Source organism: Bombus bifarius, unplaced genomic scaffold (assembly GCF_011952205.1).
Source record: "Bombus bifarius isolate JDL3187 unplaced genomic scaffold, Bbif_JDL3187 scf7180000007992, whole genome shotgun sequence".
In the NCBI taxonomy this organism is placed as follows: Eukaryota; Metazoa; Arthropoda; class Insecta; order Hymenoptera; family Apidae; genus Bombus; species Bombus bifarius.
Genome location: NW_022884373.1, coordinates 605,612 through 624,589, shown reverse-complemented (window position 1 = coordinate 624,589; position 18,978 = coordinate 605,612). Strand labels below are relative to the sequence as shown.

Here is an 18,978-nt window from a genome sequence, read left to right as displayed (position 1 = left end):
ATGGTTTAAATTAATTTTGTTTTTTTTGCAATCTATTGAATGCTGATGCATATCTAATCAGTCTTTACAAAATTTCTTATAGAATTTCACACAACATAGATTACATAAGTTTTAAAGCATGTATGAACTTATACACTAGTTAGCACAGGAAAAGCTCTTCGATTATTTTTGTCTAAACTTTTTTCATATTTTTCATTTTTATTACAAGCAAGGTAGTTAAACACTAGTACGAGATATTTTAGAACGTAATTAAACCTTCCTGTAATAGTTACATACAATTCTTTTAAAAAGCTTTTTTTATATGCTCTAATTAGTGAGCTTCAAATTTTTGTACAGTGTAATTTTAAGGATAATTTATAGATAAATTTAATTCATTCTATTATTCAAGTCAAGTTTTGTTTTTTTACATTCGAAATTTGAAAAAGCAAAATGTAACACAAGAAACATGTGTTTTTCACAACTGCATTTCTAAAATATCATACGATATATTCCTATGTTTAGAACAGTATGCTTATATAGTACATACTATATATATATATATACATATATATGTATATAAATCATGTATATATATATATATAAATCAACAAATTATCTATATATGCTTGTAATTAATTATATGAATCTGTTAAATAAATTAAATAACTGTAATAAATTAGTTCATTAAATTCTGATCCATCAATATGTACTAAGACTTTATGTGTGAATCTTTTAAATGTAGCAAAATATGATTTACTTGTTTTTTTGTCATATTTTCTGAAAAATATATTGTAATACCTATGTCTGAATGTACTAAGTTGTTCAATTCCATCAAGTTAGATGCCATATTAGTAGAAGAAAATTATGATGAATTCATATTGTGATTTTTTCTTGTATGTAACAGTGCGGTTTGGTATTCTTTGGTAAAACAACAATAATGTTTTACAAAAATTTACTCCAATTATATCATCATCGTTATCATTATAATACTATGTATATTTAAAATCACATTGTGTAAAATATATTTGGAAGGAAGTAGTCCGTTGCAATGCTGTTAATGAAATAATATTCATTTCTATTGTCTTATTTCATGCATTTCATCACATTCAATGAATAAATTTAAGAAATTAAAAATCAATTTTTACCAAACTATATCACTGTAAATTATTACATTTAAATATAGTTTATTTTAGAAACTTCATATACTCAGCTTTTATTAACAAACATAGAAGCTGCATCTTTATCAAAAGCCAATCCACCTAACAGTAAATGAATAATATGTACATTAAGTATTACATGTTATGCATTTTCTTTGAGTATTATCTAATAAATTTATTTAAAGTAACTATATAAGAATAATTGCAATGCATTTCCATAAGAAATACATACAATTACCTATATTATAATGTTTCGTTCAACAGCCACATGAATTTATTACCAGGTGGATTAACTGGATTTAAAGGTATAATTATATTTTCTCCCAAATAAAGTGGAAAACGAAATAACGGAATTATGGTATGCAAAACTTAGAAATAAAACATATGTGTATATGAAACAATTGAGTGTAATTTAATATAATATCATGATCAAGTATCAATAACTTGGAAATTACAAGAAAAAACTTCATATTCAAAATTTTAAAATAATTTTCGAAATTCTAATACTGATAATAATAAATTCATGTTTAAAGCAGTAGTAAATCGCAACATTAAAAACGACGCGAACTGCAATTATTTGAACGAAATAAAGATAACATTATAATTACCAATAAACAGCAGTAATATTTGTAGTTATACAAATAAGCTATTCTTAACTATATTGCAAAATGCAATATGTGATAGCACAGATGAAAATTTAAAATATATTTTTTGGGATGTAACACAAGCACTAGATTATTTTATTTTTGATATTGTTAAAACATGTATGAATTTCATACATATGTCATGTTCCTATTGAGTTTCTTTTTTTCTTAATTAGATTCTCAATATCTATGATGATTACCATTATTTTCATCACCATTTTATCAGAAATTGGAGTGCTAAATAACAAAAATTCCTAAAATATTCAAAGGAATGGATTGTGCAAATGTATTTCAGAACGTATTGTAAATGAAATGCCAATTCAAATGAAATAAACTTCGATAAATTAAATATGCAATAATAAAAATATTCACAATCAAGTCTAAAAAAGATAATAGTTGATATAATATTAGATAAGATACATGAAACTGCTAACTAGTAACACATGACTTTTTTTTTTAATTGAAATAGGTAAAATCGCTAGAAATACATTAAAGCATAACAGTGACTATATTAATCATATTTCTTCTCTGTCTGACTCCTGCAATCACATCCATGCACACGTAAACATACATTCTCTGTCCAAAGCATTCAGTATACATTAACAGTTATACATATATATCGAGCAGAATGGCTGTATGCCATCATTTGTAAGACTAGCTGAGGCCTGTACTAATGTGGACTGTGCTATCAATAAATTGAGAGCAGAAAAAGTCTTTTAACAAGCATTTTTACTAAAGAAGGGTATTTACTACAATAAGATATAAGCACAGTACATGTAAAGGCCTCTATCCTCAATTTCAATATTTTATTTCTTTTTCTTTCCTATGTTTTTTTTTTGTCCAGAAGCTTAATTCGTTCATTCAAAATATTCTCCGTGTACGAATTGAGAGTTTTAATTTCGCTGCGAGGCACATATCAAATAATTAATATGCTGACGCACAGATAACGAGAATATTTTAACGATACGCACGGATGTTACAATATCAAATACATCCTAAATACTTTCATTCGCATCTCCTCGCATACATATCCACGAAGACGAGGGTAGCAATACGTATTAGCAAAACTATAATAGAATAACAATTGTAATAATGCATGATTCTCATACTAGTGGATAAGGGCAACACGTTTAAATAAAGAATGTATTACGAAAATGAGTAAATCGAAAAATATAGATCATAACTTGCTGAAGATTACGTTATTGATCGGTATGGGAAGGTGGAGCTGTTGAATTGTCAACATTTGCTGCGTGCAAAGGTTCTGCCGGCGGTGTACCGTCATGAGAATTTCCTATATGTGGGGTAGCTGGTGTAGCTGGCTGCGACTGAGACGTTCCACCAGAAGGAGCATATATTAGCCGATAGCCAGCTGGTAAAAAGAAACCGCCATGTGGTGTGCAACTAAATGTTTGAAAATTTGATAATGTTTGATTATCGTGATACTGGATGTAACCTCCACTTCCCGTTGAACTTGATATCGGTATAGGTGTAACTAATGATCCAGTAGAGGATACTGCATAATTTGTTCCATCTGGTAATATAGGCGTGAACTGATATTGTGTTGAATTTATAATTGTCGGATTATGTGCTGGCTCTAGAGATTCAGTTAGTTCACTTGTATAAGTAGTAGGTTGTTGAGTAGACACGTTTTGCATAGTTTCAGAAGGCACTACTGGAATTGGAATAACATAAGCGTGTGGTATTCCAGTTGCCGCCTGTTGTGGTTGTAGTTGCAAAGGAGTTTGCTTCAATTTCTGCATAGCTAATCGTAATGTTTCATCGGTATCTGGATAATTACTTGGAGCTTTTTGTAAAGGAGTTTGGGGCGTTGTGTTAAACATTAAATAGTCTTCTGTACCTGGAAGTCTAGTTTGTCCTGTTAGGAAAAGAATTATGTCATTACATGGGACGATGAAATATAATGATTGAAATGGGACGTATAAAATAGTTGTTTAAAGTTACTTAAAGTTACTATTAATGACTAACCTGGCACACTAGTCGTAACAGTATGATAAAGCACTGGATGATGTTGATGGTGATGTTGATGAAGTGCACTTGCTTGCTGTTGCTGTTGAATTAATAGCTGCAATTGATGCTGTTGAAATCGTTCCAATTCTTCTCTGTGTCTTCTTTGCAGGGATTCCAATTCCATAGTTTGCCTGTATATATACAGAAGTAAAAGAAGTTAATTTTTAATTATTATAAAACTGTAAGATGAAATTTTTATAAATGTAAACCTACTTTTTTATAAGCAATTGATATTCTTCACTTGGTGTTAATGTCCAAAATCTCTCATCTTTTTCTGCTTGCTATAAATAATATTAACAGTTGGGTTAATGGCACATAAATTAATTAAACATATACTTAATAAAAGCTATGTATTTACTTCTACAACAGGAGCATTAATAGGCTGAGTAATTTGCGTAGGTGGAAGAGAACCTTCACGGCTGTGAGTTATTTGTACTGGTGTACCTGTAATTCATGAATATTTAATTTTTAAACATTTCTAAATGTATCTATTTCATTGATCTGTAGAATACTTACCCTGTGTGTCATCTATATGATAAACCTTCGAATCTTCTGTTTGATTTTTTGACATATCAGTATGTTGTTGAATCGGTGTAGTAGCATTACTAGGAGGACCTGCGACCTTGGAAACCACGAATCTTGATATTTTCCTAACAGGTTGTGTTGTACTAACCTTCTATTAGTTAAAATTAGTTAGTTATTTTTCAAGAACGCTCGTTGGAAATACCGAAATTTGCTATACTTAAATATACTCTATATGTACCTCGGAAACATTTTCTTGAGATTCTACTTGCACTGGAGTGTTCGTATCAGAGCGTGATGTAAAGACACTGGGAGTAACGGTAGCAACAGGTACAGCAGTTACAGGTGGAACAGTAGTCAATAAACTTTGAGTAGACTGTAACGATGGCTGCAGCTGAATAGAACCAACGGACGACGGCGGAACAGAACTGATGGATACAGGAGGTGTTAAAGGTTGTGGAGAAGCTGTTGCTGGAATCGATCCTCTGTGAATTTTTGCTAATTCTTGTTCTAATTCTTGGAGACGAGATCCCGGTCTTTGGATTCGAACTTTTATACTCTCTTTACTCGGACTCATAGTTTCAGACCCTACAGGAGCCCCTCCAGGTGTTGGAGTTGGACTATCGAGAGAGCAATCTACATGCTGAACATAAGAAAATTTTATATTTTATTAATTTAAATCTTTCAAGACAAATGTATATGACGTTCTTAATGTAAAACCTACAGTTTGAGAAAGCGTAAGTTGTTGAATTGAGCTTTCTTGAGTTAAAACAGAACTTTCCACACTTGTTGGAACATTTGAATCAGTCAAGTTTGTAGTCGACTGTATTGTAGTCTGAGGTGATAGAGGACCCTGCTATGTATTTATCATATTATTAATACAAAATACAAAAAAATTTAATTCTTTATATTTTTTAAATTACTTACTATGCCATGTGTAGTGGAAATTGGCATGCCAATATTAACAAGTTTTTGTTGTAAAGAATGCATGTAGGCATCATATCCACCTATTATCTGGTGATTATGAGGAGTAGCTGGATAACTTATAGGAGGTGTGCCTACATTAAGCGCTTCGGACGGCTGACTTGTTAATTGAACAAGCTTCTGATGGAGATCTGCTATTGTTTGTGGACCTGTTCCACCCGGAACACTAGTTCCAGTAGTCGTATCTGTGACTTTATCTAGCGAATTCTGTTGACTAAGCTTTCGATGTTGTTGCTGTTGTTGGTGTTGCTGCTGCTGCTGTTGTTGTTGCAATGCTTGATTTTGTGTAAATAATACCGAATCTACAGATTCAACGATCGTATGTTCAGGAGTTATATCATGGCTAGAGCTTTCGTTCTCCGATAATAAAGGATATTCGGAACTTGTACGCCTAATATATAGACAAAATAAATTAATGTATAAACATACCTGTATTAAACATTTGGCAATATTATATATACTATACATACCCAGTTAAATTAGCATCTTGAGCTTCTGTTTCAGATACTTTTCCTAAGAGTTGTTGATCAGGGAGCTTTAAATGAAGCTGAGATTGATCGGAAGAAATGCAACTTTCTATATTTTGAGTTTCTTGTATAACATGTTGTGGCATAGTTTGTTGCGATTGTGGTTGAATCTGTTGAATATGTCTGATTGATGCAGATTGCTGTATAATATTTTGATTCATAGAAGCAGTCCATTTGCTCTGTTGAAAATTTTGTTGCGCCATTTGTAACTGAGGGTCGATCTGATGAGTTGCATTCAGTTGCATTGTTTGCTGCAGAGGTATTTGTGCTTGATGAGATTGTTGACTAAATTGAAACGTTTGTGGAATTCCTTGCTGTGTTGTGTTCACTTGATAATTATGCTGTAATTGCGGTTGCATTTGTATTTGACTTGCTTCTGGTTGAATAGGTTGAAAATACTGTTCAGACTGAAGAGTAGGTTTATATTCGAGTATTGTAGTTCCTGGGATATTTACAGTTTGGTTTGGTTCGTGGGTAGTTAAACAATGAGGAGTTACAGATTTCGATTTCGGGTTTGAAAGTATATTTGCTAAATTTTGTGCTAAATCTGGAAGCGTTGATGAAACCTCTTTTGTTTTAAGTGTAACTTTAGGAGCAACTTCTACAGTGGCAGCTTGATGGGCAGGAACTGAAACAGGTACAGATACATTTGCTGGGACATTCACTGTAGCTTGAGGTGCTGTTTGAAGCTGTTGGATTGGTTCCAAAACAGTCTGTGGTAAAGGAGTGATATTTGGTCCATCTGGTTGAGAAATAAATTGTACATGCTGCGTTTGGGGCATTGATAAATTGGGCATGATCATTGTTTGCTTCTTATCGTCCGTCATATTAGCAATTTCCGAAATTTGCGAATCCGTAGACATGTTCGATGTTGTAGAAATATTAGAAATCCTGCGGTTTCTTTCATCTATAATTGTGGTTGGTTGTAATTGTGGAATATGTCTAGGAAGTATCACATATTGTTGATGTTGTTGCGGTATTTGTTGATGTTGAAATTGTTGCAATGGTCGCTGAGCTTGCATTTGTCCCTGATGCTGATGTTCAGGCTGAATGTGCATTTGCGTTAAACTTTGTTGTATAGGAATTTGTTGTTGCTGTAATAGAATATTGCATGGCATAGATTGATTTTGATATTGTCCTGATATATTGATTCCGCTCGATGCAACTTGAGTTTGTGGATCCTTTTGTGGCATGGCTACATTTTGAGATACAACTTGTACCTGTTGAGGCGATTGATGCGTTATTGCTGATCCTGGAACCATTACATTTTGTTGACTAGATTGCACAGCACTAACATTCTGTTGCATTTGTGATATGGATAGGATTGCTTGCCCTTGTACAGTACTTTGAAGAGCAATTGATTGTTGTACCGGTTGTTGAATTGTTTGAACAGTGTCTACTTGTTCTGCGATACATTGAGGATTTTGCGTAACGATTTCGATATTAGATTTTTCAGGAACCATAGTTTGTGCTTCTAAAACATTCACTTCTAGATCATCGTGTTTTACTTGCCCCTCATCAATCGTATTTGATTGCGATAATGAACTAGGCTGAGCTGTTAATACATTAGATTTATCTGCATTTTCTACAGAAGTAGATCCTTCTTCTTCACTTGTAACAATCTTCTGTTCAACTACAGGGCTAACTAAAAAACGAGAAATTTTTCGTGCTGGAGGTGGCGCAGTTAATGTAGCTACTTCTGCAGTTATGGCATCAAAGTGTGTCTCTTTATTCGTTTCTTTCTCTTGTTCCATTGCATCTTGAACGACGGATTCTTTAGATTTTTCATTTATTTGATTTACAGTCGAATCGGTTATTTGACTTTGGATATACGTTGATTTAGCTGTTTCATCTTTCAGTATACTTTGCGCGTCTAACACTGTGTCTGCTGCTGCAGAAACTATGGTTTCCTGAGTTGGATCAGTGGGATCGCTTGGTAAATTAGTCGGTGTTAATGTATCCGTATTTTGTGTAGAGGTCGATGATCTTCTGGATGCTTCAGCTGATGTGTTTTCAGGACCCATTTGGCTATCAGGCGTTTGCACATTTTGTTGCTTATCCATGGAGGTGGAGCCCGTAATGTGAGAAAGAATTTGGTCAATCGGTAATAATTTCGTAGGTGTAGAAGTATTGGAAGTTTCGTCTCTCTGGAATCATACAGAAAATAATTATCTAGCTATCAAAGTATACCTTTTACCAATAAAATAATTACAATGCACAAAACCAAATAGCGGCATAAATGAAATAATTATTGCAAAATACAGTTATATAAGTCGGTTACATTACTAAGTATATTTAAAATAAATTAAAAAAGGGAAACACAAATAGGTATTTTTAATAAAGAATGCATATCTTACAATGCTATTATGTTACAAAAAAATCTATTTAAATAAGTACAATTTCATTCATTTCTAAAGAATGTTGTATGAATGTTGTTTATTATTTCATATATATATAGGATTCTCTTATATATAAATGTATTGTAATATACTGCTAATAGAAATTATAATCTTCATAAAAGAGTGAATTTTCCTGAAAAATTTTCAAGTAAAAATTAAATGTAATATATAATTAAGAATAAATATATAAAAATTAAAGTATAAAGTATGCCCTGGCCATAGTCTAACCGTTATGTTATACGAATTGCCTATGGGAGGAATTTAATATGCAGGAAATGTCGTCATATAATATTGCTGTACTTCAAAAGATACACAAATGTCCGAACACAATGTATCATGAATCAAAAAGGATGCACAAACGTCCACGATTATACGATGAAATATAGGAAACAGGATAAGGTATAGAGGGGACGATGAACTCACCGAACGGTGTCTACGATGGATTTTGTACGACGACCGGTGGCTGCTTTGACGAGTTAGCGAGCCATGTCTCACCTGCTGCGTCCAAAACGATACACACCAATTATACCTTGGAGGTACACCCTTGTGTTTTTTTTTATGGAATCACGAGATATACATCTCGAGCGTAACCACAACGTTATTTTAGTATGAAATATATAAGAAACATGGTTCTATTATTTCAAGAAAAGAACTTACAACAAGCAAAATAGTCCTATGATATGCATTATGGACTTTTGTGTATCAGGTTCTTAAGTAATAATACCAATGACAATGATCTTTGTTGAAAACTTCTATTTCAAAATTTATTTCTATTTGTTCTCTGATAAAAAAACAGAAAAAAAAGAAAAAAAAAGAAAACGAATTTCCTTTGTAGATAAATTGTATAAATTTCATTATATTCGTAGTATATTAATATCTATAAAACAAATTGAAAAAATGGAAAGAAAACCATTACCTTAGCTGTATCAAGACTGTGGTCACGATCTCTAGGTCGACGACTCGTAACCGGACTACCACCGGCAGATTGATCTGGTGGACCATGTGCTACTAAAGGTAAAGCCCGTGTAGGATCCAAACGTAATTGTTTAACGATGTCTTCTATCAATTCAACGAACGTTTCACATTGAGATTGTGGCAATAAATTTTCAGCAACCTGAAGAAAATAAGAATAGAATAATAATAAAAATTTTGAAGATAAAAATATTAACATATAAAATTTTATTATTTACTTACCAGGTTATTAGCAATGTCAGTAGGTACCATATCATCTCTATCAAATTTAAATGTCACAGTTTTTTGTTTGCTGGTATCTAACTGACATTCAACAATCATTGATTGTCCCTCATTACTACTTACAGACAAAACTGTTAATTTGATACCAGGTTTCTTACGTTTCGTACCGGATCTTTTTACTCTAGATCTTTCGGATGAAGTGACATTCTCTGCACTTTCTTGATTTATTCTATATAAACAAAATATTGGTCAGTTTCTTAAACAATATTTATTTAAAGATTCATTGAAACTTTATATATTTACCCTTCATTTGGCATTGCTGCTTGAGATGTGCTTATGTTAGACACGTTAGAGACATTTCCTTGATCCTGAATAGTAGGCGGTATGTCTGTTGGTAAAGATTGCACAGAATCCATTGTATCTTGTTTAGATAAAGATGATCTTTCTGTGTTAGAACATAGCTGTTCTGTGTTTGAAATGAAATGCTGTTGTTGCTGAGACACTGTTGTTGATGGCACAGAAATCCCAGCTGATATGGGTACAGAAGTAGGGATACTAGAACTTTGCGAATATTTCATTTGAACTAAGACATTTTGTTGAGGCTGAGATTGATGTCCACTGTTCGAAATAAGAGTAGGTGCACTTTGCATATTTGGAATTGTTGATGTTATTGTATTTTGTATATGAGTTGCTGATGATGTGCTCTGAAGATTTAGACCAGTTGGTACAGATGGTTGCACTTGTCCTGGCTGTGGTTGCATGTAAGGTTGTGAAGTTGGAGGTGCTGTATTTTGAGGGATACTTGGATGAGAATAAATTTGGGCTGTAGGCTGATTGGATGATAAAATCTCGACATGGCCGGAGGAACTTGAGCTGGCATACGAATGATACACTTGTTGAGATATATTTTGCTGATATAGGGGTTGCGTACTGTATCCTGAGGTTCCCGTCGTATTCTGCTGATAGTACTGCTGATTTTGAACATGCTGTATTTGCGGTTGAGAATATTGCACTTGTGGAGGTTGCGATATTTGCTGATGCATATGTTGAGGTTGTGATAAAATTTGTATCTGTGGTTGTTGTATTTGATGACCCATCTGTTGCGGCACATTCATTTGATTCAGTTGTATGTACTGTTGTTGCTGATGCAAATGTTGCTGTTGTTGTATTTGTTGAGATACTTGAGGAAATTGTGGTTGAGTCTGTACAGTCTGAGGGGTAGAGCATTGTGAAGAAGTAGCAGTTAAATTTTGTGAAACATGCTGAGGAAATTGTTGTGGCTGTTGTTGTTGATATTGTTGTTGTAACTGCTGTTGATATTGCTGTTGTTGGTACTGCACTTGCTGTTGTGAAACCTGAGTCACTTGTTGCATTTGTTGTGCTTGCTGTGGCTGAACAACAGACGTTTGTTGCTGCATTAATGGTTGCTGTTGAACCAATTGGACTTGTTGTGGTTGTAAATTGTGTTGCTGAGGTTGTTGTGCAGCAGTTTGCATTTGTTGCTGTTGTTGCAAAGGTATTTGATTCTGTTGCAACTGCATTTGTACTTGACCTTGCATTTGGATGCTCATATTTGATTGCATCTGTTGTTGTTGCTGTTGCAATTGCATTTGTTGAAGTAATAATTGTTGTTGTAACAAATTTTCATTGGTTGTATTAACACTATCCGCTTCTCGATCTAAACGTTCCTTTTCTTCTTTGGCTTTACGTTCTTCTCTCTCTCGCAACAAAGTGCTGATTTGCGATTTTAACATTTTTGCTACAGCCTTGACATCTTCCTCAAGTATAAGGCTAGATTTAGCCATTTCTGAGGCTACTTCTTCTGCATTATCAGTTTGAATGTCAAAATCAAACTGTATCGCCTCGTTCTCTTTATGTTTGTTAGTACGTTTCTTGGGATCCAACACTCGAAGTCGGAATTCAACACGCGATAATTCCGCATCCGCTACGGCTGAATCTCTTGAAACCATTTCTAATTTTAAGCCAACATCGTCCGCAAAAAATTCGTGATTTAAAAGATCTTTAACTAAAGGCCGTTCTTCTTTCTTTAATCGAATGCACATTTCTATAATCTCACGTACTTCTGGATTTTCCACTTTATCGTAACTTTGCGGTTTTACACCCTGCGTATAATACAAACATTATTCAATATGTTGCTTGACACGTTGAATAAAAATGAATACTATATAAATAATAAAAAGTTCATTAAACAATTTACCGATACTACGCGTTTATATATTTGTGCCGGTCCAGTACATTCTGAATATGGATATTCACTAGTAGCCATTTCAAGCATACACATTCCAAACGCATAAACGTCAACGGATTCATCGTAATGTTCTTCATACATTTCTGGTGCCATAAATTCAGGTGTTCCGATAACGCTTTTTGCAAAACTTCTGTTTTTAAGAGTAGCAAGTCCCAAATCGCCAATTTTTACACTTCCTGTGGTACCAGTAATAAAGATATTGTCACATTTTAAATCACGATGAATAATTGGTGGTGACCTCGAATGCAAGAAACTAAGGCCTTTCAAAATTTGTCGACACCAAGATTTTACAACTTTTGGATTAATTTTTTTAAATCGTCTCAGATACCTATATGGAGTTGCATAATAATTTAGAATTATAATTATAATATTAGGAATTTTTAAAATTTTTCATGAGTTTAAACGTACGTTTTCAAGGTTCCTGAAGTCATAAGTTCAGTGACTAGCACAATATATTTTCTACGTGTAAGTGTAACTTCCCAATAATCATAAAACCTGACAATATTTGGGTGTTGTAAACCTTTCAACATTTCTGCTTCCTCTCGAAATCTTAATCTTTCTGTCTTATTTAATTTTTTTTCCTAAAAGAAAAGTTATAATTATATACAAATCTGTTTAAAAGTAATACAAACATTCAATTACATTTCTCTGACCTGCAATTCACACCAAGCAACAGCTACACCAGTTTGAGTATCCAGACCTCTATATACAGTCTTAAAGCTGCCTCTACCAATTTCTTCTTCAAATTTTAAAAATCTACCATCTGGTGATATACCTATAGCCTTTTCTTCGTCATCATCATCTTCAACAGTTTGCACTTTAACTTTCATTAATAAATTTCGTACTTCCTCCATAGCCATTGTTTTCTGTGTTAATTTTTCATCTGCTTTAAAATTTTCATCAAGTAAAGGACCAATAAATCCTTCCACTGCTTCTTCTTGCACGACTTCCTTTTCTTTTTCTTCTTTTACCATCTTGGTTTCGTCTTGGGTGTTTGTATCCTTGACATTCTTCAACTCAGTATCTAATGGTGGTACTTTACCTAATTTACTCAGAGATTCATGAAGCGCTTGAGTAGCAACAATATCACTGATACTGGTGCCATTATCATCTTCATCATATATCGTCACTTCTTCTTCTACTTCTCTTTGCGCATCTATATCTTTAATCTCAGTTTCCACAATTTCTTCTGACACCTTTGATGTTACAAATCTTGAGCTTTTTACCATTTCTTCACTTTGTTGCATGTCATTTTTATCATCTATCACATTTTTCTCAGAATTTTTAGCTAAGTCTTCATTCTCTGCAATATTAGTAGATTTTGGCTCTTCGTTAGACGTTTTCCGTTTGGTTTTTTCGTTATTTTTATTAGCTGCTGAACTCATGGATGTTTCTGTGGACGAACTTGTATTTATGTTTTTTTCCATATTTATTCCTTTTAAATTTTTGCTATTGTGTTGCTCAATCATCTTTTCTGCAACATATTTGTTTCTAGATTTTATATTGCTGGATTTCGTACTTGTGGAAGAAGTGGAAATTACTTTTTGCTTATTCTGTGCACTTATTTCTTCGTCGATACTATTTGCCGATATTTTTCTTATAATATTCGAAGTTTTAGAAGATTCGAAACATTCTAATGTAGACGTCTTTTCTTCGTTGGAATCTAGTGATCCTTTTTTGTCTGATGGGTTCCGTGAGGAATCAGCACCTTCTTTACTAATATTGTATTCCACACTCGTTTCATCTTCGTCCGATTTTTTTGATTTCAATCGGCTAAGTGGTGTTGAAGGTGTGGAACTGGATCCTGTACATAAAAGCAAACTTCGTAGTAAAATCTGTAAAACGTTCTGTATACAAAAATTGTTGCTGAATGAAAGTATAAAATACCTGGCACATTGAACACATTTTCTGTTGCTGTAATGGCTTCCTCTGCATCGCTAAAACTGCGATCATTTTCATGATCTAAAGATGGTGAATTGAGATTCCGAGATGATGATTTTTCACAAATTCGTAACACAGATAAAACTTTCTTTTTAGAAGAAGGTGAGCTACTGGCGACTCCGTTACTTGTTATCGATAATGAATCCGTATGATCAGCCCTTTGAGTCCGCACTTGTTTTTTGCAAATTGGTGTAGAGGAACGGCTTAGATTTGATGTCTAAGAAAATAGGTAAAAACATACAATTTATACTTATATGAAAATATTACTTACATATAAAAAAGCTTTTGTTTTCTAATATACCTTTCTATCTCCAGAACTATGAGCACTAGTGCCAGCTTGTGAGACAATAGATAATTTTCTTTGGCGTTTGTGATTATGTGTGTGATTATGGATTCTTTGAGTGGTTACAACTGAGCAAGGACCTACTCCTTCTTGAGAGGCTAAGTGGCCCACTGCCAGGCTAATCCCACTCTGATTACCGCCTCCTCCACTGGCCACCAGCTTTGGACATAAACTTGACAGGCCACTTCCCCCTGAAGATTGTTGTCTATTTGTCTCATACCTAAAACATCATTAAACATACTACATAATTATTACGCCATATTTCCTTTTCTTTTTGTTAAATTCTTCTTTTAAATATTATTTTCTTTGATAAAAAGAGACAAAGTTCAAATTTTACGTTTAAATCATATAATTATATGCATTTCAATTTAGATACAAAGTATGTAGAAAGCTTTTATTTTGTAATACAAAATATAAATACAAACTATAGCAGAAAGTATGATTACACCAAATTGAAGTCATATTTGTCATCATGAAATGTTTCATGTATTACATTGTGTTTTATGAATATGATAAAAATTGAAAAATGTTACACACACATATACTTTGCAATCAAATACCTTTTATTATATAACTATGAAGAATAGTAAATCTAAATTAAGAAATTAATGTTTAGCCTCATCTGTACTAAATGTACTCGTACATACACGCCAGCTATGAAATCGTTATATTATGTAATATTGAAATGCTATGAATAATGGTTTGAAGTACTACTTAATCTTAAAGGAAGCAAAAGTATGAAAAATGTTTGAAAAATAAATTTAAGATATACACAAATCTATAATAATGATAAAAATCCAAAACAAAAAACTAAATCAATAGTTGTTGATAAACTAGTATTTTTTCTTGAACGTGTAAATGACAATAAATAATAATTGAATAGTTCTATGTTGCAGTATGACAATAATGTAAATCATGTAATTACTAACCTTTGAGTACCTACAAAATTTCATACTTGAAGTTCAGAGTCAGTAATTCTGAAAATATATTGGTTTTTATACTTTTCCTGATGAAATTTTCTAATTTCATGTGGAAAAAATTTCTTGATTAGATTTTATAGTACTTCAGCATTCACTAATTTTTCAACTAATTTTAGCACATAAAATATTTTAATTAATATATTTTTCTAAAGTAATGTTTCTTAAAGATTGTAATAATTTCAATATGTACATGTACAGTACAGATGAGATATACAAAAGATTCCTGTGCATGTGTAGTTTTAGTATTTAATATATTATTATAGTTTGTTATATTCAGTAATTCAAAAATTCAAAGTTAGAGGTACACAAACACTTTGTTCCTTAGAGACATATTTCAGATTATGTATTGTAATAGAATAATTATTTAGAAAACGGAATCTGTAAAATAGTATATTAAAGAACAATCTTTATAAAGTGCATTCCAAATTAAACATATACATATATATTGAACATGTATAGTTAAATGAAAAGCAAAGAATGTATTACAGCAAAGAAATTAAATGACAGAAGATAAAAAATGACAATGTAAGAAGCATGATTTTGATACAGACATCATTATACCTGTCCTGCCTGCTGTGGCCAGATGAGAGGAATCCACGCACTGTATTGCCTATAGCTGCTCTCTTTTTAATTTCTTTCTTCCGTTCTCTGTACCCACCAGATCCAGTCTCCACTTGATCTTGACGACTATTTCTATCTGCCTGTAATTAATACACTAGTATTATAATCCTCAATGTGATAATAAATAAGTGTGCACAGAGATATTAACAATGTTCAGTAATAAATTTGCGAAATTAACAGCATGTATATAAACAGATAAAATATAAATCTAAAACTAATTTATGAGAAGTTTACCTTAATACTTAAAAGCTTTATATTCAAATTAGTACTTGTGCTTGTTGGAACTGGACTTAGATCACACCTTACTCTTCTGTGTGATTTCTCAACAATTGGTGGATCTTCCTCTAATTCCAACTGATTTCCAATTGTAAAAGAACGACTCTGTGTTAACAAAATATCTTCCGTATTATGTTCCCGACTAGTGCCAACCGAACTCACTGCCTTGTTTTCATTGCAGCATCTCGGCATTGCACATAACCAACGTATGAAAGAATTCACTTTATAAAAATCCTTGTCTTCTATTTTATATATATGTACATATATATTTATATATATATATAAATTTTTATATATATATATATATTTTCTCTCTCAGTTTGATTTAGATAAAGATTTTTAGAAAAACAGTAGCTTTAATTAACTTTATCTTTCAAATTATAAAATACTGGATGCATTTATATAAGTGCACAGAGTATGTGGTTCTTATATTCATCACAGATCTTTTCCTCCTTTCTTTACCAAATATACTCTGTTACTTCAATTTCTTAATAAATATTTAATACCAAAGAAGTTAAATGATTCTGAAAGCAGAAAAAATATTGATATTAATAATAGTAACTAATAATAGTAATAAAATATTAATGACAAAAATTTCATAAATAAATGAAGAATTTATTTTGTTTATAATAATATCTTTACTGTGATAATATCTTTATTATGATTTCTATTTTTTATAAAATGAGACAAATTTTTTAATTTCGAAGTTCTGATTGAATATTATATGAATATTTAATTTATCTTTTAACTTATCTTTAACTTTTAATTCAACATAAGTTTTCAAAATAGATTGATGATTTTAAAGTATATTTTGATTCAATATTATATATATTAAAAAATAATTCACTATTTCAAGCACTACACATTTACTTTGTTTATAAGTTATAAATATCGTTTATTATTAATGGTTCAAAGTAATAATACACATGTATTGTGAGTAAAAAATAATTTAAAATTAATATTTCTCATATATAACAAACATCATTTTTACGTCATTCTATTTAAATATTTTATATGACACACTTTAAATATTAATAAATATGTATGCTTATCTCATTATGTTTATCATTACAATTTTATTGTAATTTTAAATAATGTTAATAATTTATCAGTGTTTGCATTAAATGCGAATTAATAATTTTATTAAAATAATTTTATATTATATATGTACATCATACCATATGTTAAATGCACGAATAATTTACAAATTATTCGAGTAACGAATATACAAAAAACTACAAACGAAGTAAATTGTTTATTTAAAAAAGGAATGAAAAACAAAATTAGAACTACATGGAAGAACATTTTGTGATAGAAATAGAATTCTATCAATAAAGCTTGAATTAATCTATTTTACAGAGGGCAGAATTGCATGTGTGTATTAGTCCTTCTGGTTTCACTATAATCCCTACTTTGCAAACAGTTTTATATACCAGACGGATTATATAAATTTAACAACATCAATAGTCTAATGTTGATCATGTCGACTGCCAATAAATGTGAGGACAGCCGATCTCAGAATTAGTGCTTTAGATATACTAAATATATCGTCTAGACAATATTTCGTTATTTATTAATAAATCGAACACTTATGTATTTATTATTACTTATGGATTTCGTAAACTTCTTCAACGAAATAACTGCGAGAAGTATTAATAAGTTGAAATAAAGAGATTGAACATGAACAGGTGGGGAATAAAATTTACTTCGTTAAATATCGCAGTATGTTGTCAAGCATCGTGGAACAGTCACTTGAAAAATGTTGACAGTATATAGCAAGTAGCAGGTCTTACGTATATACTGTGATATACGTATCTCACGGACACACCGTTACAATGCATGCCGAACACATGCGTATTAAGGGGTGAAGAGGAAGTACTACACACGTATACCGCAAATCAAATAAATGCACACATTCGTACGCGTGCATATAGTCAAGACCACCAAAGAGATAATGTGACATCTATCCCAAAAATATCGCGTCAGTGCATATTTTACACATTGTCTGGCGGCGAATAGCTTCGAGACCTATGAATAAATTCGAATCTTTTCATTCTCTATGAACGTCACCGATTTATCCATGATTTTTGTCTGATAAAATACATAGGGAAGACAAGCAAGTATACTTGTCATGCGGAGATGCGTGAACAACAATATCTACTTAGAATCAGCGGTTTCGTATGGATATATAAGATATTTGTTCAATTATATGATTGTTTCATTACCTCTGATATCGACCTGATCATATTAGCTTCGCGACGCACTGACAAACAGCACTCGTAACTTCTTAGTCAGCCGGTACTCACATTTGTGATGCAGAAAATCGTCCGACTACACCCAAATAACCACCATTTTTTTCACTGAGTAATGCGCACTCTCGCGGTGCTATGCGTCAACAATGATCAAGTTATAAATTTATGCCGCGTACACACCAATCACGTTTATGTTATCATATAACACCGAATGATCATTGAGAATTGTTTTTATAGGTTTTATTTTCTTGATAACCATTTTCCTACCTACGATTCAGTGTTTTATTCAATAATTTATTCTACGTATGTAACACTAATCATTAAAAATTTGTTCTTATAGGTTTTATTCTTTTTAATAACGTTTATTTACGATTGAATGTTTTATTAATTAATTTTGTATATACTTATTTGTTCCTGTAAAACTTTTTAAGTAATTAAAACAAACTTATAATAGACTTATTTCGTATATTATAAACTTTTTGTTCACTTTAAATGTTTGTATAATATATATATATGTATATATATCCATTTACATACTTAAAATGTTCTACACAATAAAAGTGTCACATAAAAAAACTAAAATAACTAAAGAATTAAGTATAATTTACGTACAGGAAAATACGTATCTAATTAGTGTAGGAATAGTGATGCACACATGAGAGTACACTACTACTGTATATATGATATTTAGAACGAATCCTCCACAGATGGTAAAATTGTTTCAATTCAGACTTCTATGAAATTTGTATGACATAAAGACACGTTAAAATTGATGAAAACATTTTCGTCGAGCATCGAGCAACTTTTATTTTTTCACACGCATTAATCTCGATACGAGACTATGCATTAATATGCAACCCGA

General features: G+C 31.8%; 1 protein-coding gene across 8 annotated transcripts; it reads right to left on the bottom strand.

Moving 5' to 3' along the window:
* Positions 1-1,284: 1,284 nt before the first annotated feature.
* Positions 1,285-18,969, bottom strand: LOC117205665 (protein split ends). 8 transcript variants are annotated; one of them, XM_033444307.1, is made up of 21 exons: positions 18,729-18,969; positions 15,823-16,388; positions 15,529-15,668; positions 13,946-14,207; positions 13,591-13,861; positions 12,357-13,507; positions 12,112-12,284; positions 11,653-12,031; positions 9,738-11,557; positions 9,435-9,663; positions 9,157-9,354; positions 8,664-8,738; positions 5,785-7,988; positions 5,258-5,705; positions 5,055-5,186; positions 4,572-4,973; positions 4,325-4,484; positions 4,167-4,252; positions 4,022-4,089; positions 3,767-3,939; positions 1,285-3,656 (listed from the first exon to the last, which is right to left on the bottom strand). In XM_033444307.1, the coding sequence occupies exons 2-21, from the start codon at positions 16,054-16,056 to the stop codon at positions 2,980-2,982; spliced, it is 9,282 nt and encodes a 3,093-aa protein (XP_033300198.1). In that variant the 5' UTR covers positions 16,057-16,388; positions 18,729-18,969; the 3' UTR covers positions 1,285-2,979. The 8 variants fall into 8 exon arrangements, with proteins under 8 accessions (XP_033300198.1, XP_033300201.1, XP_033300197.1 ...); XM_033444310.1 differs by lacking the exon at positions 18,729-18,969 and adding an exon at positions 18,090-18,366 and having other exon boundaries at positions 4,325-4,481; XM_033444306.1 differs by lacking the exon at positions 18,729-18,969 and adding an exon at positions 18,090-18,365.
* Positions 18,970-18,978: the final 9 nt, after the last annotated feature.

What these genes read in the sequence shown, in the direction of transcription:
- LOC117205665 (XM_033444307.1), bottom strand. Translation starts at nt 16,056, where the DNA reads ATGCCGAGATGCTGCAATGAAAACAAGGCAGTGAGTTCGGTTGGCACT. An exon ending in TTTCCACTACACATGGCATA is followed by an intron (nt 5,187 to 5,257) that starts GTAAGTAATTTA and finishes ATAAATACATAG; the next exon opens with CAGGGTCCTCTATCACCTCA. An exon ending in TATCAATTGCTTATAAAAAA is followed by an intron (nt 3,940 to 4,021) that starts GTAGGTTTACAT and finishes GTATATATACAG; the next exon opens with GCAAACTATGGAATTGGAAT.